Source organism: Parasteatoda tepidariorum, chromosome 1 (assembly GCF_043381705.1).
Source record: "Parasteatoda tepidariorum isolate YZ-2023 chromosome 1, CAS_Ptep_4.0, whole genome shotgun sequence".
NCBI classification, from domain to species: domain Eukaryota; kingdom Metazoa; phylum Arthropoda; class Arachnida; order Araneae; family Theridiidae; genus Parasteatoda; species Parasteatoda tepidariorum.
In genome coordinates, this window is record NC_092204.1 from 17,998,612 (window position 1) to 18,024,346 (window position 25,735).

The 25,735-nt window shown below is 27.9% G+C and overlaps 2 protein-coding genes across 3 annotated transcripts in view; one reads left to right on the forward strand and one right to left on the reverse strand.

Annotated features, from left to right (window-relative positions):
• Positions 1-1,744: 1,744 nt before the first annotated feature.
• LOC107438285 (RWD domain-containing protein 3) lies at positions 1,745-11,967 on the reverse strand. Of its 2 annotated transcripts, none has more exons than XM_043044073.2 (5): positions 11,729-11,967; positions 10,401-10,676; positions 9,159-9,319; positions 6,727-6,833; positions 1,745-2,522 (listed from the first exon to the last, which is right to left on the reverse strand). In XM_043044073.2, the coding sequence occupies exons 1-5, from the start codon at positions 11,802-11,804 to the stop codon at positions 2,405-2,407; spliced, it is 738 nt and encodes a 245-aa protein (XP_042900007.1). In that variant the 5' UTR covers positions 11,805-11,967; the 3' UTR covers positions 1,745-2,404. The 2 variants fall into 2 exon arrangements, with proteins under 2 accessions (XP_042900007.1, XP_071033423.1); XM_071177322.1 differs by having other exon boundaries at positions 2,257-2,460; positions 11,729-11,952.
• A 254-nt stretch (positions 11,968-12,221) lies between these two features.
• LOC107438286 (RNA polymerase I subunit Rpl135) overlaps positions 12,222-25,735 on the forward strand; it is a 45,482-nt gene continuing 31,968 nt past the window's right edge. Inside the window, exons 1-10 of the mRNA XM_043044071.2 lie at positions 12,222-12,428; positions 14,181-14,258; positions 14,369-14,428; positions 15,986-16,057; positions 17,993-18,112; positions 19,929-19,994; positions 20,611-20,685; positions 21,552-21,650; positions 24,497-24,669; positions 25,435-25,581. Of these exons, the coding sequence (XP_042900005.1) occupies positions 12,360-12,428; positions 14,181-14,258; positions 14,369-14,428; positions 15,986-16,057; positions 17,993-18,112; positions 19,929-19,994; positions 20,611-20,685; positions 21,552-21,650; positions 24,497-24,669; positions 25,435-25,581 (959 nt within the window). The 5' untranslated portion in view covers positions 12,222-12,359. The remainder of the gene's footprint in view (positions 12,429-14,180; positions 14,259-14,368; positions 14,429-15,985; positions 16,058-17,992; positions 18,113-19,928; positions 19,995-20,610; positions 20,686-21,551; positions 21,651-24,496; positions 24,670-25,434; positions 25,582-25,735) is intronic.

Below are 25,735 nucleotides of genomic sequence, written 5' to 3' on the forward strand. Positions count from 1 at the left end.
ATCGATCAAACTCCAATTCAGTACTCCCAGAGATATTTTATTTCATAACCGTCGTTGAACATCTGACCCAATTTTGGGGTTTAAGAGCACTAATGTTCAACTCCGTAACCTTGTAATTTTGAAACCAATCCAGAAGATAAAGAAACTCCTGGATCAAGTATTGGGAGAAAATTGCCTTTGTGAAGGACTTTTTGATGGAACTAACCCGCATTTGCGTTACGTGGAGAGGAAGACCACAAGAATCTCCCGCTGTTAGCCTGATATCAAAGGGACTCTAACCTATGATCCGTCTACCAGCACTGTGGTCGGTGCAAGCCGGATGTGGATTCGTATCGACCAGCCATCGCTGCGATTCGAACCCGGTTCACCTCATTGGAAGGCAAACGCTCTATCCCCTGATCTATCGCGGCTCACCCACTGAGGTATAATTTGTTATGGGAGATGGATGACTTTGAGACCTGTTAGATTTAACGTGCACTAGTCATTTACTACGGGGAGGGGGTCATATGCCCGCTGGATTTTAACTTCCTTTCTCACGAATGTGAGTTCAGCATTCTGCCAACCACGGCCATCCAATTTAATTATTGAGAATAAAAATACAAAACAATCATCTTATAAAATAAAAACACTTAATCATCTTATTTATCATATGCAAAATCAATTTTCACTACTCCTTTCTCGGCATGGGATTACAAGAAATAGTTTTAAAGCCCTCTGTACTCCAAGTTCGTTTTCCACTAGAATGTAGACCTACTAAAACTTTTATTGCTGTATAAAACAACACGTAATAAAAAAAAGGTAGACTAGTCGCCATTTTTTCTTCAAACCTAATGAGTCTGTGACCGATATAGACACGTCCTTTTCATTTAATAACCACTTTTTTTGTTGATAAAATTATATTTCTTTGGAAAAATTCTTTTAAGAAATAACCTATGGCTTATGAAAAGTTCATTCAATAATAAAAATAATATAAATATATGAAAAAAATTTAGTTAAACATACTGACTTTAAAAAACTTTGTTTGAAAATATTTGGGGAGGCAAAATACCTTTAAATGAAATATCTGAATTGCTAAAGAATTCTCCTTCCACCACATATTGATGGATTCTGAAGTGTCAAAATTTTGAAGGGAGACATTGAAAAAAAAATGTTTTGTTTTTCTGAGTTTCTTTCTGGATTGATGTATTTTTATCATTAAAAAATGTTCCAAAAAAAAAAGTTACTGGTTGTTAATTTAAGTCCTCGCTTTTTTTGTTGACTCACCACGTCGCGAGTGGTTTTTTTTTCAGGTTTACTAATAACTGTATTAAATATTGAAAGTAACTTAATTAAACTATTGAATTGATCGATTGAAAAAATTATTAACTCATTTTAAATATAATAGTTTACTTACCAGGGAGTATATTATAGTTATGATTTATTGCATATAAGCATGGTTGCCAAAAATTCTCAGAGCCTAATATTTCCACAAAACAATTTTTTTTTTTTTTAAAGATTGAAATCCCCCCCCCCCAATTTTTTTTCATTAAATAACTTTTTTAAACTATTTTTGGAAAGTAAAGTTAATATATCGATAAAAGTTTTTGATAAATAAGCAAATAAAAATATTCATTAGATTTTACACCATTCTTGAATAAACGAGCATATTTGTTAAAAATAATAGAAAAATATATTTAAATAATGATAAATTATTAAACTGAATTTAAGCTCCCACTTATTAACTTAAAGAATTGTAACTAATAAATACAGGAATAGACAGATATTTACTGTTTTTTTTAATAAAGAAATATTTTGGGAAGCTACACATTTTTTAAGAATAAAAAATTTTGTATACATTATATATAAATCATAATTAAAATTGTATATATTGAAAGTATTGTGTATGATTTACTAACAAAAATAAAATGTCCCAAATGACAAAAAATGAACTTGTCCCAGGTTTTTGTCAGATTTTTAACATCAAAAACCCAACTCTGTCTTTCACCCAGTTGTTAAAAAATCACCCAACTATTAAAATCTTAAATTACATTTAAGTTTCAATTTTCGTACTTTAACTGGTCACGACTATCTTCAGGCTCACCTTCCCCGGATTGATGTTTCGGAAGCTTCTGACTGCCCTCTGTGCTCTTCAGGCGAAGTGATGAGTTTTGAAGATTTGACAAATATCTTTCAAAGGCTGTTAGAAGAGAAATGGCTCATAAGGCCAATCCCCTAACGTCAGGGGGGAGGGGACACTTAAGTTTCACATTGCATTTTAGTATTTAACAAAATGTAATCAAATTGTACATATTTAAATTTTTGTTTTCATGAGATTTATCATGTTCCTGATGCAGCCATGTCCTCTTATTTATGATGTTTTCGTCCAGTCTCACGAAGGTCGTTAAATCGAGGCTCCACTATATATTCATTTCATTTTGTAACAAGTTTCTAATATTTTGAGGATTTGATGTAGGTTTCTTTCTGTGAAATAAGTTTCCATAATATTAACACTTGAAAATTCTTCGATAATAAATGAAGAGAATCTGAAAACGCAGAATGAGGCTATTATTAGCAAATTTAAGTAAGCAAATAATTATTTCATAAATAGCTCATTTTTATAATAGTTTTCGATTAAGCATTCCCATCTCATCTCTACAGGGTAACAAAAAAATATAGGGATCAGTTTTGAATATTTTTATTACCAAAATTTATTACATAAATTCAGCAGTGCTTCTCAATACGTCGACCTCCGGCATAATAGATTTGTCTACAACGCTTCGGCCAATATTTTAAAGCCCACAAAATGATTTCCTGGGGGATTTTCTTCACCTCTTCTCTAATAGCTCTTTGAAGGCCTCTCAATGTGGAAATTCTTCGCTTATTCAGTTTGTTTTTCAGATGTCCCCATAGGAAATAGTCGCATGGTGCAGCATCAGGACTGTTTGGAATCCATTGTTCTGGTCTCAGGAATTGCACTTTCTAATCTGTTAGGAATTTCTGGGTGACCTTAGATGCATGCGATGGGGCAGAGTCCTGATGAGAAACAGCATCACCATTAGGGTAAAATCTGCAGTAATCATCCTTAAGAAAGGGCTTTAATATCTTCTGTATGTAATACTCAGAATTTATTTTCACCCCAGGTTTCACAAACCGAGGTTTGGTCACACCATGGGCGGAAATGCCCATCCAAACCATTACGCCTTTGTGATGAGGCACCGTGGTTGATGGTGTCAAGTCTCGCCTGTTCTACCCACGGCTAAGATATCGAACTTTAGATTTAGCATTGGTATCAGATAGATAGATCCAAGCTTCATCAGTTGTAATGAACTTTCGCCATCTGTCCTTACGGAGAAGCTTGTAGAGGGGCCATGAACGTTGCCTCCTAATTTGCACCGATCTCTCACTTAAATGATGACATTTAGGTTTTTTATGGCATTTTTTCTTCAACTTTTGTTTTAGTTAATAGCTTACAACTTGCTGACTCACGTTAAGAGCTATAGCCATGCTTGCCTGTGTTGGTGGACCCGGTTTTGATGTCATCTTATCAAGATTCGCAAATCTGATTTCTTCAATTTGCTTGGCCGTCCACTTCTTTTTGGTTTTGCATTATTTTGCATCAATCCGAGTTTTGAATTCTTGATGCGACTGATATGGCTGAGTGAAATCGCAATATCTTTCTTCTTAATATCGGTTTGTATAATCCTGTGGCTCCATTGAAGTTCTAAAAATGATTGTACTTGACCAATTAGCTTTTTGTCAAATTTCTTCAAAGGCATTTTTGTGATTTTATGAAATAGTATTGCAATTGAAAGTCTAACAACAGAGCTTTAGATCAGTATGCTATATGTGTAAAAAAGTTTTAAAACTTTAGTGGTAGATAACCACAAAAATGATCCCTATACTTTTTTGTTACCCTGTAACTGAGGGAAAGTATCAAACACCATTGGTTCGTTACCAGAGTTTATATAGTTTATTGGTAAGCTTATTGTTGACGAGTTGAAGGATTATAGCTTTTATATAAAATATTGTCCCTATCTTTTCAGATTTTGCAGTAAATACAGGGGTTGGACAAAATGATGGAAACACTTCTAGGCTAACTCATTTTTTTTATATTTCTCAAGAATTATTTTAAAACTTTAGAAGTTTATGAGTCATGCAATTTCTCATACATATCTATAAAGGTTTGAGGGGCCGTCAATAAATTTCTTACGAAAAAGAATGTTTTTGAACATCCTATGCTAAACAATATAGTGATACCCTTGTAGCTTTTACAAACACGTTTTGTAATAAGTGCACAAAATTTCGTAAACCAAGCTTACATATTCATGTAGATATGGACATTTTTGTAAAAAAAACTAATATTTTCACTTAGGTTTACTTACTATAACTGCAGTAATATTCAATAAAACTATGCAAAATTTTTAGAGTAATTTTTAATTAATAATAAAAATATAATTTTTAAATTTTCAAAAAAAAATTATTAAAAATTGCACAAGATATGAATATTTAAAGTAATCCTGTCTATTTATACTGTGCATACACAAAAAACATAAAAATACTTTTTTTCCGTTATTTTGTTCAGAATTGTAATTGGTAAATTCAGAAACAAGTCGATTTGAAAATGAAAAAAGTTTCTAGCAAATTTCTAAGTAACTTTTGTACTTTTTTATTGAAAGTTCTAAATGATCATTAAACTATTAACCTAAATACCATTTTGTTATATAAAACGAAATTTAATAACAAATGATAGTACCCTAAAATGATGGTTTGGACAAGACATGATAGCATCAGGATATAAAACATAATTTAATAGTTTGTGGTCCTATATAATGACTATCTCATTTTTAATAAATCTTGTTTAATATTATGAAATTAAGTTATTGAAAACGCCCTTACCATTCAAATCTTTCTTTCCAAATTAACATTAAAACTACTTAGAAAATAGCTAGAAACTTTACAATATATTCAAATCGAATTTTTTTAGAAGTTACTAAATATGATTGAAAACAAATTTATGAAAAAATTCCCATATTTTAATGAATATTTAAGACAGGTTTACAAAATTTTATGCAGTTATTGCATATAATAACCAACATAATGGACATGAGTTATAAGCTTGTTACTATATTGTCCAGACATCGCATAGGGTGTTCAAAAATATTTTTCTTTTTGTTCATAATTTATTGTCAATTCCTCAAAACTATAAAAGCTTTAATCTTATTCATATGCATGAGAAATCGCATGCCTAAATGCTTCTGAAGTTTAAAAATAATTCTCCAAGTACTTTTTGAGAAATATAAAAAAAAATTAGTTTGTATAGAAGTGTTTCCATTATTTTGTCCAACCCCTGTATATTGTATTTAGGTCTTTTTTTTTCCTTGCTAAATTTCAGAACTGGAACTAAATAAATATTTTAATCTTTTTTAACTCTCAAATTGTCAAGTTGTAAAATTCTTGTGCAGCAAAGTTGTACTAAAATTCTTGTGCAATGTACGTATTCATTGAAAAACATATGGAAAACCTGTCTTTTATGCAAGTAAGCACCACCTTAAAAGTTTACAAAGTCTGGTTCTAACTCACAAAGAGTTGATAATGACCTACCTTTTAGACAGTGGCATAGTTTTAATGTATGTTCGAGGAGGGTTATCGATTATCTCCTTATGATTATATATATAAATAGCATAATAAATAAATACAAAAAAACACAAAGTAAATTAAGAAAAACATTAAGTTTCATTTATTGCCCATAAGCTGCAAGTAAATATAACTCATAAAATAAGTTCAAAATGAAGATAAAACAAAGGAAAATTACAGACTAATGAAAAAAGGGGGGAAAAGAAAATTAATAATAAAAATAAATAAAACTGGAGAAAAAAAATCTGGAAAAAAAGGATAAATTCTGTTAAAAAATCCGTAAAAAAAAGATATAATCTTTTCACCAGCCCACACAATTATATCCGCAAAAAAGAGTTCTAATATTGTATCAATATAGCCAAAGCAAAATATATCAATACAATAGTGTGAGGATCATTCAAAAAATTTTTACAAAAATTACAACAAATAAAATAGAACACAATAAGTAAAAATAACACGTGAAAACAGAAAATAAAATATAAAGAAAAAACATAATCTATAAAGCAAGTAGCAAAATCAAATGAACTTACTCGAGCGGGCAATTTTTCAAGAATGATTTAAAATATTTTCGTAGCAAAATTGCAAAATATGAAAACAAAAGCGGAAATTGAGATAAAAGCGTAACTAGAGGAGTTTTGTTTTAAAGTGTGTTCTTACTGCATTACTGAAGTGCATTTGATTTGTTAGTGTGTGTATGTATATATATATATATATACACACACATTAATTTAAAAATGTTCAAAAAATAAAAAAAATTATTACTGAAATTTTTTTTTATATCTACATCCTACTAACCATACAATAGTTCATTAATCAAGCAATATTTAATTTTGGAGGTGGTTTTGTCCTCCTAAACTATGCCAGTGCTTGTAGAATACTAGTTGGGAACAAATAGTGCAAAACGTTATAAAAAAACACTTCACTGCACAGTTTTTAAAAAAAGACTCTCCCAGTAGAGAGGAGCTCACATTACCACAATTTAACACAAAATATTTGGAGAGATTTACTGCATTGTCATGAAAAAGATGACAAATTTATATTTTCCTCAAAGAGAATAAAGCGAACATTTTTATATGTTACGGTCATAATGAAAAGCTGTTTTATTATACTTACACTTTTGGTTGTTTTCCTTCAAAGATAACTTTACACATTTTTTCCTTACATGGCTTTCCACTAGAATCGACATCAACAGGAATAGTCTTATGTCTAACTATGAATTCCTGAAAATTGAACAACAACAAAAAAAAATGTTTTAGCACAATTATGACAGAAAACAAATTCAGATAACTTAAAAGTAAAATATATAACTTGAGCATAAATTATTTTGCTGAATTTTTTTACTCTAACAAATGCACAAAATTTGAAAATAAAATAAAGGGTTGATGAAGCAATCTTAAGGTGTTTTAAATATTATTCTGAACATTAAAGTTAGTATTTAAATAAGTTGATGAAGCATTTTCGTAGCACATTTCCAAAGAAGCACTTTGAAGGTTCAAAAACTGTTGTTTTTCTCAATCTGTTTTAGATTTTATTACTGTGTAAACTATATTTTAAGTAGTTCTAAAGCAAAAATAATAATAAACATAAATAGCTGCATCAAGCTTTATCAAAATACTATTTGTTACTGCTACTTATATATTATAGAGACGGTTACTTACTTGACTTAAAGTAATATTCAGTGATAATAAGACTCAAATGTAAGACTAAACACATATTTCCAACAAATTATGAAACAATTTTTTTTTCTTTTTTTTTTCTTGTCATCTCAAAAAATTGCATTTTCCTATCCATCAATTACAATTTAAGTGGATGGTAAAAAAAAAGGCCATTTCCTATTGATTACAGACACATGAATTGTTGTTACTATGCTCAGATTTGTTTCACTTAATAAATTTTTTTTTAATAATCCTACATGGAATATTACGTATACTAATATAGGACTGGATATCGACTCAGAAAAGTTCAGAAAATTGAAAATGTCTCGTGAAATGCTTTGCAGAAAAGGATCAAGAGAGCATAACACCATCAAATTTGCAAAAACAATACATTTTTTAAAAGTGTTGAACTTGTACTTAAGAATTAAATGACTATTGCCAGTCTTTTTTTTATTTAATTGAAAAAATCATTTCAATTGATTGACTTTAGCATAATTCCATTGCATTTAAACAAAAGAAGTTTGACATATTTTTTAATTTGCATTTAATTAATTCCAAAAGAATTGAATTATATGTTATTTTTTCAGAACAGAAAAAAACAAGTTTTCTTGAAGGTTTAGCAACTTTTATAGATTTGTCATTTGATTGAAATTAAAAGTGTTTAACATAATGAAATAAGAGAGAATATGTATATACTTTTCTTACAAAAACAAAAAATCTGCTTTTGTAAAATACATAAGGAAAAAATATTATAAAGTGATGCAAAAGTCTTTCATTCCAGGAACAAAAACAAAAGGCAAATAAAACTGTTTAAAAAATGTATATATACAGTCAATTCGCTATAAATCGAAGTACGATAACTCGAATATTACTATAACTTGATTTTTTTATGATGTCCCGGCCCTTTTATCTTCAATTTCATGTTAATTATTCTCGATTACTTGAATTTTACTCCCTTTAACTCGATTTTTTTTGGATCTTTTGAAGCAAGAAAAAAAACCTAGGAGCTGATATCTTGTCCCTTCCTTTGCAACACACACACAATGTCTTTCGCACTCTTCATGGAGAAGCTAAAGCTGTCCCTCTTGAAGTATGTGAACAGTGGTCAAATGAAACGTTACCAAATTTACTTCAAGGATACAGTTAAAATGATGTTTTCAATATTGATGAAATGGGTTTATTTTTTTAATGTCTTCTAAATAAGACTATGATGTTTAAGGATGAAAACTGCTCAGGGGGTAAAATGAGCAAGGAACGTTTGACTGTCCTAGTTGGAGGAAATGCGTCTGGAACAGAGAAATTGCCCTTACTTGCTATCGGAAAATATCGAAATCCCCGATGTTTCAAGAATGTAGAAACGTATCCTTTGGATTACAAGTCTAACAAAAAGTTTCGGATGACATCAGTATTATTTGAAGACTATGTAAGAAAATTGGATCGGAAATTATTCGCTAAAAAAAGAAAAGTGATACTCTTTATGGATAAATGCACAGCGCATAGTGATCTACCTAATTTGAAAGCAGTAAACTTGCAGTTTCTCCCGCCAAACACAACAGCAAAGTTGCAGCCGATGGACCAGGGTATCATAAAGTGCTTCAAACAGTCTTATCGTAAATGGCTTGTCAGAAAAATGATCTTAAATATTGTAAGCATTTAGAAGATTTGTAATTAATAAGAATTAATTAAATAATCCGACAATATTTTGAAAGTCCAAAACCGAAACTAACGGTAAGTCGAACTTCCGATATGTCGATGTTTTTCGTCAGTCCTACCAGATTCGAGTTATCGCGAATTCACTGTATATATATTAAAAGTTTTCCTTTACACAGTCATAGTGAGTCCATTTATGTAAATACATTTTTTTATTAACAAATCTGCTATTAATCTTACTTTAATGTCATTTTTCAATCCTTCAAGAATAAGATATATCCATTTTTGGCAAAACAAAAGTATTCCACAAATATTTAGCTCGCAAGCCCATGATTGAAGAGTCTTTGAGTATTTCCGTCTTTGCCTCATATGGTCTATACTTATCACAGCAATATAATCTTCTAAAACAAAAAATTTTCATTTAATTTTATATCGAAAAAGTATTTAGCTTTAAAAGTTGTAGAAGAGGCTTGATTATTTGGTATGCTTGTTTTTTCTAAAATAACTTTTTTCTTATTTAACTTTCAACTCTAAAAGTAAATCATCAATAGCATCCTCTTTCTGGCACTCTGACTGCAACATGAGGTTGTATCGTCAAAAAGAGTGTAATTAACAGCCTCGCACAAATATTTTTAATACATTTTAATCTACTTAATTGCTATGTCAAATTTTTTGTTTTGATATTTTGTCCATATTTTCCTATTTGACCTCTTCCACATTTGGTGCAGATATTTTCCCGATTGATGGGAGAAGTTTTAATGGTCTCTTCTAAAGGTTTTCTTCAACACAGTCTATGAAAAAAATTCCATGCCACCCAAAAGTGGTCGCTACATAGAGGTGGACTTTCCTTGAGGTTTCACTGTATTTTCATAACATAAAACAGTGAAATCAATAAAAAATATAACTACATAAAAAATATACATATACAGTACAGAACCCGTTATCCGGAAATCAGAAAACCGGAAACCAAAAAACCGGAACGAAATTCGATAAATTTTCCCGCCATTTTTTAAAAAAAAGTGTTTTTTTTCCTCATAAGATTTTAGGATTTTTCTTTCCTTTTTGAAAGATGTTCACCTTACCATCATTTTGGAAATAATCATTAGTGTCTTACTTCATCGTTTTTTCTTCTTTTTAAGATTATTTCCACAAAAAAATTTTTTTAGTTGGGTTTAACAATAAAAAAACGGCTTTTTGTAACGATTCAGAAAACTGGATAAATCAGTTATCCGGAATAACGATGGTCCCGATCTTTCCGGATAATCGGTTCCCTACTGTACATTTACAATTTTATACAAACTAATCAAAAAATAATTACTCATCGATGTGCTTTTACTAGACACTCTTAAAAGAAATAACTTTAATTCTAACTATTTTTTTTCTTAAGAAATTGGTAGAAATCCCCAAAACACCTTTATTATATACCTTTCTTAGAAAAATTTAGGTTAAGGATAACGGAACTTTTAAAAGAAATATCAATACCTTGTTCTAAAAGAGTTGGCTCATTTCTTTTACATTCCACCACGCAATGATGTCTAAATAATTCTTGAGTTTTAGTGACTAAGTCCATGATCATAGGCCTACCAATTAGTTGCAGAGCATAATTTCTAATGTCTTTCTCAATGGCGCACTTCTCGGAATTCGTCATTTCTGAAGAACAGATGGATAAGTGAGCAGCTTCTTGAGGATATCTTTCAGGTATTTCAAATGTCACAAATGTTCCTTGATGGAGAGTAAACTTTAAAATTGTTGAATTTCCTAGGGGTAAATAAGGTCAAAATGAGTTTCTATGAATAATATAGTTCTTTATTGAAAAAAATAAACATTTATTGTAATACTAGTTATATCAAATAATACTAAGTAAAAAATCTTAGGTTATTGAATTTCAAGACCTGCGTATACTACTTTTTTTTAAGATTTAAATTAAGTAAATAATTAATGTAAATTTTTAACAATAATTAATTTAAAGTGAATAAATTAAATACCTACATTATTATTAAGAAACAAATTGTTTGACAACTATCAGAACATTTTAGTGTTAAATAAAACTTCTTATAATTTATTACAGACTAAAACTGTATCTAAAAATTATTTAATTAAAATTAAGTTTCAATATAATTTTTCTTTCTTTTAAAAAACTGCAATTTAAAAAACCAATAAGGATTTGGAAATATCCTCATTTCATGTGAATTCATTAACAAATTAAAGTTATTAATTCATTAATAATTAAAGTTAATTTTTAACGATAATTAATTTAAAGAAAATAAATTAAATATATTATCATGAAACAAATTGTTTGACAACTATTAAACATTTTAGTTTTAAATAAAACTTCCTATGATTTATTATAGACACAAACTGTTTCTAAACTAATTAATACCCAGTCAAGTTTCAATGGGAAATTTTGTTTTCTTTTGAAAAATTTCTACTTAAAAAACTAACAAGGATTTAGAAATACCCTCATTTCATATGACTTCACATTTTCTCAATGACCAGTTGTCCCAAAGAAAAATCATTTACAGAAATTGATGCAGTTAAATTATTCATAATTTTAGTAGAAAATAAATATTGTTTCTCATTCGATTTGAATTTATGCGCTTTAGAAAACTTCTAAAAAACACAAATTTAGATAGGATTATGAATAAAATAAAGCAGAAGTAGATAAAAAATAAAATAATAATATAGTTTATTCATGAAATTAGTTAATAATAACTCAGTTTAACGAAGTGCGGAAAACGCACATATTATAAGGTAATTTATAGCCTGTTTAACAGCTAGAATTTAATTGATGAAATTTAATGCTTTTGTACTTGAAACAAAATGTTCCATCTCTTCTGGATTATAACTTGCTTTTAACCATTCTAACTCGCAGGTAAAACTTTCCATTTCTAAAAATATTGAAAACTTTTCAGAAAATATTTAAAATAATACAGTTATTTTCAGTTTTTCCACCTCTTTTTTATTATAAAATATCAGATTACAACATTTAAAAACTAATGATTTCACACTTTCAACAAACATGCTTATTTGTTTATTTTCAGTTTACGTCATTTCCCTTCCATGCCAAAATTATATGGGGCTTTTCCGACTGCTTACTTTTGTAATTTACGAAGGAGATTAATTAATTATTTTATTTGTTTTCGCTTAACTGAAAGCTTAATAAAAGAGAAATTCAGTAAAATTTGTAATTTTCTTGGATAAAAATATATGATTACATAACTAAAAATGCATAAAAACTCTAATTCATAAATTAAAGTTTAATGTGAAAGAATATATCTTTCTTTTACGATTCATCGATGAAGACTGAAACACGTGTTATTGTTTTGGTTTACCGCTGTTTTCAGTTTGCAAGTACTAGCATGTCATGGACTTTCACGTTATATTTTACATAGTGGTACAAATGTGAAGAAACTTTAGAAGTTATTTTCAAGTTTAGAAGCAATGGAGAAAGCGTCCATAAAAAATACTCAGAGTCAAAAGTTTGGTTTTCCTAAACCAGAGCAAGTAAAAGTTAGTAGTATTTATTGCCTATTTCAGTTGTACTTTCACCTAGGTTTTCTTGATTTATTTATGAATTTATAAATTTGTGTTGAAGAGTATCTTTGATAAGCTATTTTCTGGAAGGTTTATCTGTTTTTACCTTTATGCAACGTTCACATTTCTTTTAAAAGGGAGCAGGGTGCATTTATTAAGAAAAGCACTTTTTGAAGAGTAAAAGGGAATTTTTTTTTCAAGTGAAATAAAAGACCCCAGAAAGGCAACCTCTGTGTGGTGGCCTTTTCTATTTACGGCCACTTTTGGGAGGCACGGAATTTTTTCTATAGACTTGATGTAGAAGAAAATCTCTAGAAGAGACCATTAAAACATTTCTCAGCGACCGGGCAGTCCTCTGCACCAAATGCAAAAGCTGAGCGTAACTAAAAGGTAAATTAAGGACAAACTAAGCATCTCATACAAACAAACCTCTTCTTATTTTTTAAAGCTAACTAATTTTCAATCATATGAAATTAAATACAAACCTGAAAAAAACATAATTGTTTTTTTTTTTATTTAAAAAAGTTCTCTTATTCGTAATTGTTAAATTTATTTTTACTCATAATTGCATCAGTAGATATCATTTTTATTGACGCTAAATTTTTTTCATTATTCCGGTTTTCATGTCGCCAACACAAGTGGTATTTCACTGAGAAAATGACACTGACAAAAATTAAAATCATTTGCGATAAATCATGTACCTTTGATAACATTTCGAAGTCAGTAGAGGTAACCTCTATGAACGACCAATCTTTATTAAGGACCATTTTACTGGAACAGAAAGCGGTCACTCCCGGGCGGTTTCACTGTATAAATATCTATATATATAGAAATTGATTTTCACTCTGTATTAAAATGTTGAATAAATTATTTTGTAATGATGGGTACAATGATTGGATTTAAAAGCCAGTCAAAAATTAAAGTAAAACTTAGTCAGGCCAAATTAGTCCAGTCATGAAATTGTGGCAACTAGTATTTTGTAGATAAAATCTATTGAAACTCTTTAAGTAAATAAAATGAAAAAAGCCATTGAAGACAATGAAAAACTTGGGTTAGTGTTGAAATGCCACAATACAATTTTACATTAGTACACCTTGATAGTCCTCCTTAATTTCACTGCAAAAAAACATGTCAGATAAATATTCACTACCCAAGTAGCTCATAATATTAGATAATATAAGGACATCTATCATTATTTTGCACAATTTTCAAATATTGGTACAATACAAAGATTGCTATTTTCTCTGCAATATATGTTTGATTCTATGCAAATTAGTATTATTTAGTGGTCGAGGTAATATTATTTTGCATTGGTTTTGATGATAATTTTAGATTTTCTGTTGTATCTTGTAATGTTTTTTATTATTTTTGGAATAAGCAATTGGAAGAGTTTAGATGATAGTAATATAATTCGGTAATATAATTTGACTCAATTTTCTGTATCATTATGAACCATTAAATATAGAACTAGGGTTTTAGGTTGTTCTTTCACCCATTATTTACTTAGCAATACAGAAATATTAATTAAAATTATATAACTGTATTTTGGCTACCATCCATTTTCAATGAATTAATTTGTGATATAATTATCCATTTCTGTATGTTATACCTCTTTAATCGTGTTGAATGTATTTATCTTGAATTGATTTTATGTTTCACAGCATACTCTATTGTAATATTTTTATGAGAATAAATTATATGTTTGTAATTTTTTTATTGCGTTTGCAGGTTTTGCAAGACATTAGCCGTGCACATGTTGAATCCTTCAACTATATGTTAAATGATGGTTTACCGAGAATTGTTAAAGTTAGTTTTTTTTTTCTTTCATATTTTATGTTTTGAATTCCATACTACATATAATTTATTAAAGCAGAACTAAGTGTCAATTAAGACTAAATTAATTTTTGTTTTTGCAGAACATTGAACCCTTAGAAATGGGATTACCAAATGGAGATCGTCTGAAAGTTTGGATAACTGTTAGTATTGTTTATAATTATTAAAAAAATATTTCATTACCTCTTCAAACAATTATTTGCTTTTTGAGTTAATCAAATGCAATGACATTGAAATGTTTTAACTTTTAACATAGTGCTCGATTTTTTTTTAATGACAGAATTTGTTCTTGAATTTTAATTTTAATAATATTTACTATTTTCTTTTAGAAATCCGTTCATCAAATACCAATTGTATGTTTAGAGTCAGGTGTCAATTTAACTGCTATAAGACTCTGGTTTAATATTAAAAATTTGATTTTGTAACAACTGACATAAAATAATTTAAAGACTTTTATCTTACCCCCACAAATTTTTACTTGTATTATTTCATACTGACTATGCAATAATAACTGTTATCTACAAGAAGAGAATTATTTTATAAGTAATTTGTAATTATTTTTATTTTAGTTATTGTAAATGATATTTGCAATTATATTTTAACATTTATTTTTCTGTAGTTTTAATAACTAGATCAATTATTTTATAGCTTAAAAAAGGTTATGTTTAGTGTATCTTAATGATTTATAACTTTTTAAGTGGAATATCTTGTAATTAATTTTAGTACATAAGTTTCCTAATTTGAGAACTATTCAATGCCTCTGAAATTTTTCATATTTTAATTTATTTCTGTCAAGGATTCCATTAATTTATTTTTGAAATGAATGAATAATTGCTTGTTTCATCAAAAGCATTGCATTTTAGCCTATTTTAATCTTTACAATGTTTGACTAATTTTAAATTATTTAACTAACTAATTTGAAATTGTAAAGTAAAATAAGTTATAACTTTTGGATGCTAAACTTTTTGTAAGAAATAAGTGCAGTTCTAGTTTTCACTGTAATTTTCGTAAAATGTTTTAGTTTTTTTTCTATAAAATTTTATTTATCACAAATTGGGTTTCATTTTTAAAATCTGTTTTTTCCTCTTTTTTTTTTCTTTCATCTTTTCTTTCAAAATTTTATTATTTTTGTGCATATTTATCTAACAATGCTATCTAATTATGAATAAAAAATGCAGTAAACTCGTAATCGCTACTATTGAATCAAAATTCAACTTTTAATATTTTTTTTGCCAAAAGTTGTATAATGTTTTCTTCTCTATATTTGTAATCTGTTAGTTCAAATAGTTTGAGAAATATGTATAAATTATTTTATCATATAAGTTAAAAATATTCTAAATAATTTAAAATATTCATCTGATTATTGAGTTAATATTCTGCTTGAATCTTTTGAAAGTGGAGATACAATTTCTTGATAAATATTTTATTCTATATTCTTGAGTTTTAATTTTTTTGAGAAAAATTCCTATTATAAAAAGATTTCAATAAATAATAAATATTGAATTTCCATTCTTTGTGCAATTACATTTCTTTTCCATCATTTAATTTTGAATTCATAGTTATTAATTAGCGCTATATTTGTACAGAAAATATTTACATCGTATAAATAATGTTCCTTTTCCAAGAGATAATTAAATGATTTTTTTATGCTTTACTTACATGTACACATTTTTTTCTCTTTTTTTTTCTTGCTCTTTTAGAATTGCAATATTGGAATACCCTGCATAAAACGGGGTACTACAGCTAGAACATTTAAAGTTTATCCAGCTGAAGTGAGTAAATTTTGGTCTTTTTTCTTATCTCATTTTTTTTTTCAGAATAACATGTAAGGCTCCTACTTTTCCTTTTATGAAATTTATCTTTCATATATTATTCTCACTGTAAACAAATCATTTACCTACTTGTAATAAATCAATTATATCCTTCTTTGCTTAGAAAAAGATGCATGCTTAGACCTAGAATAAAGGGATGAACATATTAGTCGTTTTTTATTTATTTATTTTTTTTTAACGTAAAATGCTGGTTTGCATCATGTTGGTGCTTGTATTATCTGCTTTTCATCTTGTCACTTTGTCTTCGCAGCTTGCATGAACTTGAAATTAATTGTGTGATAAGCTTTTTTTTGTTTGTTACGTTATGATTTTGAATTTTGCATTCACTTTACAAAATACGAGTGAACTGTGTTCCAGCGATCAGTAATATTAAATCTGTACATATATACTGTATTATAATTTCATAAAGAAATGGTAACAGCAAAGAATATGGATCTCAAATGTATTAAGATAATCAAATATGAGTATTGAAGAGTTAGAAAAAGTTTCGGTCACTTAGAGATGAAAAATTCTGTAGAAAAAATGGAGTTTGTGATTTGTTGTATGGAGATAAGTCTGAAATAAAAAAATGCTAGATGAACATACAAAAACTAGCCAAAGAATTTAGGTAATTTGGGAGCATAGAATCATAGCCAACAGTTAAAATTTTTTAATTTATTTAAAACTACCGGAATTCATTTTGAATTAAAAACTTACCTAGAACCTGTGTAGAATTTGAAGTGTTGTAAATTTTTGTTTATCTTCTACAATGTAAAATTTGAAATTTGTTGTTAGATTAAAGAAAACTCAGTTGTCTAAGTTACTCTTAAATTTACCAATTTGCTGAATTGTTAAGAGATATTACCGAAGTGCTTACAAACTTTTGAAAAATAAAACAAAAAGTAACTGGAAAGTGTTTGCCACTGAAATTAAAAAAATTGAAAGATATAACAAAAAAAAAATTTCACTTGGAACTATGCATTTGGATTTCAAAATTATAGTGGAAAGAAATAAAGTTCAATAGTTAAGGAGAGTATTCTAAATGCTAAAGGAATTGAAATTATCTGTTATTAAAAAAGTTTGTCAAGCAATCTAAAGAATCATCAAAACTAGTCACCAACATAGGCGTATTGTGAGGGGGAGCACACACTTTTATTTTTTAGAAAAATGCTTATCTATTTTAAGTTTTATGAATGCAGTTATATATAAATATACATGCATATTAAAAATTAATATGCATGTATACATAAAACTTAAAATAAATTAACTATTTTCTGAAAAGAAAAAATTTACCCCTCACTCTATGTCTATGGTCACCAAGAAGAGCAAGACTGGTATTTGAAATTATTTAGATTCATATTTTGTTTTTGGAAAAGCTTTCGTATATTTGGAATTCTTTTTTGAAAATTAGAAACTTAATAGAAATTAATATATTTGGAAAGAGTTAAGAGAAAAAGTTGTTAACTTCACTAGCTAGAAAAGTAAAGTTTTAAATTTAGCTAAAAATATAAAAAAATTCGAAAAAAAATAATTGGATGTTTTTAAAATAGATTTAGCGTAATTTAATATGATAAAGTATTTAAAATGATTAAACTTGAAAATGAAATAGTGTTAAATGAATCAGATTGCAGAAAAGAGTTCTAGTGTTCCCAAGTTATGTATTTAAACAAAATTGATTTTGGATCGAATTATATGAAGTTTAAAATTACATGTGTTTGTTTAGTTTTTAAACTCGTGAACAAGATAAGAATAAGTGTTTTGATAAAAGTAAGTTGTAATGTACCATCATGTGTGTAACAAAATATTATTTGAATGATGTAAGATAGTTCAAATATTATAATAATAATTCAAATATTATGGTTTAAAATACAATTTTAATTAGCTATTTTTTTGTAGTGTCGTTCTCGCTGTGTTTCTTACAAAGCTCCCTTTACAATTACTGTAGCATGGAGCTTGAATGGCTATTTACAAGAATATATAGAAAGATTGGTTGGTGAAATCCCTGTTATGGTGAAGGTAAATTATTTTTAAAGATATTTAATTTTTTTGCATAGCCTATATTGAAGGATAAACATATATACATATTAGTTGAATAATTTTTCAATGCTAAGATTGACTCATGTTGCTATGAAATTTTTTTTTTACAGTTTCTGACTACTGGTAGGTCAAAATATGTGAATTTCTCACGCATTAGTTGTGGAAACTTGTGTACCAATTTTGGTTTGAAATTTTATATTTATGCAGTTGTAACATGTTGCAGTTGTAACTTTTGTAACATGTGTTTATATTCTATTAATAATGGAGTTTTAGACAAATTTCAGTCTTTAAATCAAATAAGCTATTTAAAAAAGGATAATATTCTCTATAAGTGTAAATAAGTCTCTTTTTCTAAGCACCCGTTCTCTTTTTTCTTCAAGTTAATTGAAAAACATAATGGTTGCACATGTCCTCCATTTACTTAAAGAAACACTATAATTTTTTATGCTTTCTGCTAATTTCCTGGAAGAAGAAAAATTACATATTTCATGAGTTTCGAAAATTCCTTCAATAATACTTTTAATAATGACAAAGATATATGTTACTAATTTAAGGAAACAAAAATCCTGTGTGTATATATATATGTACAAAAATTATAAATACTTTTGTATTAATAACAACATTAAAACTCTCTCGTTTTCATAAAATGCCTTTGGTAAAGGATAGGTGTAGAAATTCTATTTTGTGAATTCAAGGCTGAAAACATACCATTGAAATATAATAAATTTATATTTCTAAAAAGGAGTTATTTTTAGAATCTTGTCCCTGTTTCACTTCCATATTAGGAAGCATTAAATGATTATCGATGGTACGTAGAGTTACAATGGTATGTATGACTTGAGCCTGTTTACATCATTCTCTGTTTGTATTTAATGCGGGAGCGATTGTTTTCGCATGTCTCTTTCTGATTAACGTGGTCCATAAAAGATCTGTCGAAACCATCCGGAGTTTTGTCCACACCTCCTCCCTTGTGGAGTGTGGATCTGAACTTTTATAACCACCAACCTACCTTTAAATAAACCATTTGAGAACTTATTATGGCTTACGGCTGAATTATTAAAGGTGAATACAACAATGATAACAGGGATGTAGCCCTGCTATTATATATATATAAATTTTAATTGAATAAGTAATTTTTTTTTATATTTTAATATTATGGGCAATATTCTCACATTTTATTGGGGGAGGTGGGAACATTAAAAACCGCAATGTGACAAAGCAACTATATATCAAAAAATCTTTTACTTTTATTCAAAATTTGATTGTGTCCTGAATTGATTCATAATACTTGGTCATTTTGCATATCAATAAAGTGGAGAAATATTGACAAGTTTGGATGTAAACTTTTCTCTCCTTAATTAAAATGTAATAAGTTATAGGTGTGTTACTCCTTCAGAAGGAATGTCATGTGACCTTAAACTTTATTTTTACAGCTTGGCGAATTAAGAAAAAGTGTAATTGAGGGAAGATGTGATTGATTACTGGATTAGTTAAAATATTTTCAACAAAATTGTTCTATTGTGACGTGCTCAACTTCGCACACTGGTTTTGAAGTTACCAAAGCGGGTAGCCATTCCTTCTGCAGGGGATCAAAATTGCGATGACGTGACTTTGGCCCATCCTCAGGGGTATTTCCCTTACTATAACCAAAAGCCCATTGTTTAACTCGAGTGCTGCATGAATAAAGCACTACTACTAAATATTATGCTATTTTTTATATTTTTTTTTCTATAGATAAAAGTATTAATGTATAGAAATTTGTTTCTTAGATTATTTGATTATTTTTTCATTCTAGTCTCAGGCTTGCAATATTAGTAAAATGAAGCCGAAAGAATTAATTGCAGTTGGAGAAGAAGAAAATGTACGTCTTTTCATTTATTTATTTATAATTCATTTTACTTTTTATGCTTTATTTGTTATTTTATGCTTCTTGCTCCTTCTGACTCACTCATAAATAATTTATCTTTATAATTTTAATTTGCAATAAAATTTTTCTTCTAAGAACTTGACTGAGGTCAGTGTTCTCAGTAGAAATTGTTATACCATTTAAGAGGAAACCGTGAATCAATGAAGTTTAGATGACACCTTCTCAACATTCCAATGAATTCCTAAAAAAATTCTATCTAACTTAAATTGTGATTCTTTATCTAATTTCAATTATAGTTTAACAGATTAAAATGTTTAAAAGTTTTCAGTGGAAAAATAATAGTTGAACTAATTTTTACAAGAATTATGTTAGTTATATGTTAAGCATATGTTGTGATTGCTAAAATATCCAAAATACTGTAGTAAAATGTAAAATTCATTTCTGATATAATTTTAGTAGTTTTTGGGGATGGTTTACCTTTTTGTTAATTGACTTTCTTTTAATATGCATGTTTTTCCCTATTTTAAAGGAGCAATGTAGCAGTAAATGCAGATTGTGCCCATAGTTTATATGGTCCAATGTATACATAGTTTTTTTTATTTTTTCTTAGGAATTTGGTGGTTATTTTATTATAAATGGCCTTGAAAAAGTTATCCGTCTTTTGATCATGCAAAGAAGAAACTATGTAAGTTTATTTAGATACTTTTATCCATATGTAAATATTTATATCGTATATATATGTGTGTGTGTTTTCATATGTATATATATTCACTTTAATTTTTTTAATGTACTTTTAAAGCAGCTTGATATTCAATTGAATAGTTAAAACATCTTTTTGTCTATAATAATAATTCTTAAAGTAAAAGCTCCAGCTATTCATTTTTGATTTATAAATATATCTGATATTTTGTTTCTATATATTATAAAGATTATGCATTAAATTAGCTGTATACAAAAGTAGAGTTTGTGAGGAAAAACTAAAGCACTTTTTTTTTTAAAGGTGAGGCGTTGTTGTCTGGTTAGAATTTGCCATTGCAAAATTAAAAACTATAAGCTGTAATTGTTATAAAAAAAATTTGTTAATTTTAAGACAAAATTATGTCAATTTTAAGTATTTAAAACCTTGAAAACAATACAACTAATCAAATGAAAATAAAACTACAATAGAAATTTTTTTTTAAAAAAAGTATGCACAATGTTAAATTTTCTCAAGGATCTTTATGTATTTATCAAACACTATTACTGTTCAGCTGTAAGGGGAACTCCTCTAGACTAAAAGTCTGGGGCTGTCTGGGTTGTGGTAACAAGAGAAAGAGCATATTTTGATGAGGGTACATGGGCGGAATGAAGAGTCGATTAGTCACAAGGCAAGGATTTTCATGCCAATTTGAGCCAATAGCAAGACTAAATTAATCTCCACTCACCTCTATCCGAAGTGACTTACCCCCATAGCCATAGTACCTGCCACAATGCAAGACCAATCTGTAGAGGAGTTCTCCTGAAAGCCATACAATATGTATAGTTAACAATGATTTTTGTTATTGTTTATAGCCGATTGCTATGCAAAGAAATGGTTGGAAAAAAAGAGGTGACATGTTTACAGATTATGGAGTCTCCATTAGATGCGTTGCTGATGATCAAAGTGGATGTGTGAGTGGTTTGAATTTCAGAACTTCTATTTAACCTGTCCATTTTCAACTACTAATAAATTTCTGTTATAAATGCTAAGGTAATGAATAAATATAAAAAAAGTTATTATTATTTTCCATGGCATGGGCTTGAGTTTAGTTTCCTGCTCTAAAGACTAGATATCTAATCAGGTTACATATTCATCGTTTTAAGTGCTACTTGTTTGGAATCTATGCTAATCTGATGTCTCCAGTGGTTTTAGAGCAATAAAAGTCTATGTACCATTATCATTATCTTATCATTTAGTCTATTGCAGTCAGTTTATTACTACCATCATATTCCTTCTAATCTAAATTTGGATAGTGTAGTACTAATTGAAGTTAAATAAGTGACTGTGTAAGTGTTACCATTTAGCATAGTGGAGTTCTAGTGTGACATTAAAATTAAACTTATTTAATGAACTTTGGATTCTGAAATATTTATGTTGAATGAATGATTACTGTATTGAAAACCATTCTTCAAATGCATACATAAACCTCAATATTATGAACTTCAATAAAATGCATTTTTCGTTATTATGAAATAATATGAATTCTCTACACTTGCTCTGTTGATAATAGAAAAAGATCTCTTTTAGTTTAGTATCTCGACTGCATACATTGAATACCAGATGAATCTTGATTTCCCAAAATATTTTCATCACCAAAAGTTTTTTTTTTCTTCCTAATTTAAAAAGTATTTAAAATGCTTTCTTAAATTAGAATTTTTAAAAACCTTTTAAAAAAATTTTTTGATCTATTTTTTTAAGCCGTAATAAAAAAGAAATTGCCTTTTTTAAAAAGAAGTTGCCTGGTATTAATGTAAGATGTATGTCATAGATAAGAGAAAAAGAGAAATAGCATAGATAATAGAAGAACATCCACAGGAGTAGATGGTCTAAATAATAAATCGAAAAGAAACTGATCAAAAGATGAAAAGAAAAATTTTGATAAAACTAAAATCGAATGAAGAAGTAAAAAAAATTTCAATTTTTTTTTTTTAAGTAACTATGTAGTAAATACATGTTATACAACTTTTAAAATGTCAGTACAGTTACTATTTGAACTAAGATTTTAAAAAAAAAAATTTCTTTTTTCAATACTCCATATTTCTTTCTTTTTTTTTTTCTTTTTTTTTATTCCTTTTTTTTTTGTGTCTTTCCTTGAGTTTATGATATTGAGGCTTGATTATACGGAAATTGACTAGAGATTTATTTGTTGATAACTTTTGAATTTTAATATAAATTATCTGCGTAAACTAAGATTGGAGCTAAAATTTGAAAATGCAATGTGTTTGCTGCTGTGCATGATAATTAATTTAAAGTAATTGTGCCATTATTTTAATAAATTGCAGTAAATTTTAATAAAGCTTCTGAGAATTTTTAGACTTTTTTTTAGAAACAATGAATTTTTGTCATTTCATTTTTAAATCCATCGGAAGGGATGTTTCTTTGGTTATAAGTAGAGCCCGGATTTTGATGACCTAAAAAATCTCAACTAATGTCCTTAAAAAATGCAAAAAATGGCCTTAAAAAGTGCAAAAAATGCTCTAAAAATGCGAAAATTGCACTAAAAATGCCTTATGACATGACTTAGTATGACATGACTTAGTAGTTGAGTAAGTAAAAATATCGAACTAAAACTATATTTTACTCTTTAAAATTATGAGTCATTTCAAAAACTATAAAGCAATGTAATACTTGTTCTACGTTCATTAAAATTTGAAAAATATGTGTTATATCCTAAAATAACAAAAAAAGAGGAAAATATATTGACACCAAAACATTTTCATTTTGTACAGAAACTTTAATGAATATAACAACTTACATGTAATAATATTACTAAATATCAGAATTACATTGGATTATTAAATGTTTTTTGATATTTTGAAATGTAAACGAGTGTCTCTTGTCTGAAAGTAAATCTTTATACCTGGAGAAGCTTCTTTCAACGTCTACTGATGTTAATGATGCATATTTGAAAAAGATGGTCTCACTTACTGACAATTCATCTTTAATTTGAAAAGTTGTTGCTTCACCTGTTAGTGTCCTAGAGATTTTCTTCATTGTTTGGAAGCCAGTGTTCTTCTCCGAAACTTTGTTAAATTTAGCTGCTACACTTTGTCCTATTTCCCCCCTTGCGTTTTGCAACACTCGACTCACTACATCAATATAATTTATTGCATCACAAAGTTCCAATTCTTGTTTCTCCAGGCTTGTAATTGTCGAGGACTCAATAGCAAAGTTAAACTTGATAAATGCTAAGTTTCCTTTGATTTTATCAGAAGCGAACACGTTTAGCGCTATCTAAATTGATGCAGCATCTTCCGAATCAAAAGTACTGACGATAGACTTCACTATCTTAAAATTTTCACTGTAGTATTATACGCATGCATCCAACCAGGTACCCCATCGTGTGATTACTGGTTTTGGGGGCAAAGCTGACTAGGAGCAAATGTTTTGAAACATTCTAGTGCATAAATGTATGCTCTAGCAAATGTTTTGAAACATTCTTTGAGAGTTACTATATGAAAAGTAAAATTATAGGACAAATCTTGCATTTCATGTAATAAAAATACCCCAAAAAATAATAAAAATTGGAAAAAATTAACAAAAACCTTAGAAAATGCTTTAAATTGCAAAATACACCGCAAAATTAAAAAAAAATGCCCTATTAATCTGAAAAAATGCTCTAATGGACAGAAAATGTCCAAAAATGCAAAAAAATGCTAATGTCATCAAAATCCGGGCCTTAGTTATAAGAAATTTTTTTGTGTCCTTTCAACTTTGCATTAATATATTTTGGTTGTATGTTTCATTTTTTATTTAGAATCTTGTTCTTCACTACTTATCTGATGGTACTGTGAAACTAATGTTTACTTATAAGAAAGAACTTTTTTTTGTTCCTGTGATGTTGATTCTTAAAGTCCTTATTGATGAAACAGATAATTATATATACCAGCAACTTATTAAAGGAAGAGAAAAAGATAATTTTTTCCAAGGGTAATTTCACTTTAATGTTTATAAACATTTCCCTTTAAATGATTATTACATTTTCATCTCATATTTTGGTAATTTTATTTTTATGTAGTAGAATAATCTAATTAAATTCAAATTTTGTAATTAATATTCCACTATTCCTAGATAATTTGAGCAGTTTCTAAATTCTGTATTTTCTGCCCTATTAATCTACAAGTTATATATTACCTCTTTTGTTAAATTTTTTTTAAAAAAAAACATGTCCTAAATAATTGTTATAAATTGTTAAATCTGATACTTTTCACTATCCTGAAGCAGCATTTAAATAAAAATGTTGCTTGTTAAATTGTTTTTTTAACTTATTCTTTTTATTATTATTTAACATGCTTTAATTTTCAATATTTTACTATATTTATCTAACACTTAGTGTAGTCCTTTTCATTCTAATATTTATGTTTTTAATTATAAAAGATTCAACCAATTTTATATTTTTATCCAAATTAAAAAAAGAAATTAGTTAAAAAAATTTAATTTATTTTAAGTATTTACAAAACAAAATTTCTCAAAATTGCAGAATTTTTACTGATATTTTTGGAAATTTAACTGATATTAACTAACCACTAATTTTTTTTTCCTTTTAAATGTTGATAGTGTTAAAAAAAAAAAAGGCAGGGTTATACTCAAGCAAGAAATCATTGAATAGAGAGCAGTTTTGAGTGAAAAAAAGTCTGTATTAAATAAGTTTGATTGTTGTTCATATGGAAAATTAATTTGTGTTTTTATTTTCAGTTGTATTACTAAGATGCTGCGCCAGATTAATTCTGAAGGAATTGTCTTCCATAACCAAGCCCTAAATTATGTTGGAAAAATGTTTAGTGTCAAGTTTGGGTTACCATCTTGGTATGAAAATGCTGATGTTGCCAGGTTTTTACTCAGGTTAGATGCATTTTTTATTCCTAAATTTTTTAATGAAATTTCTATCTTTAATTTGCAATCTTCATTGACTTTAAAATTTTAGAGTTATTCTTTGTAAGGGAAATACAATTTTTTAAAAAAGGAATGTTTAAAAATCACAAATGGTAAAAAAAAA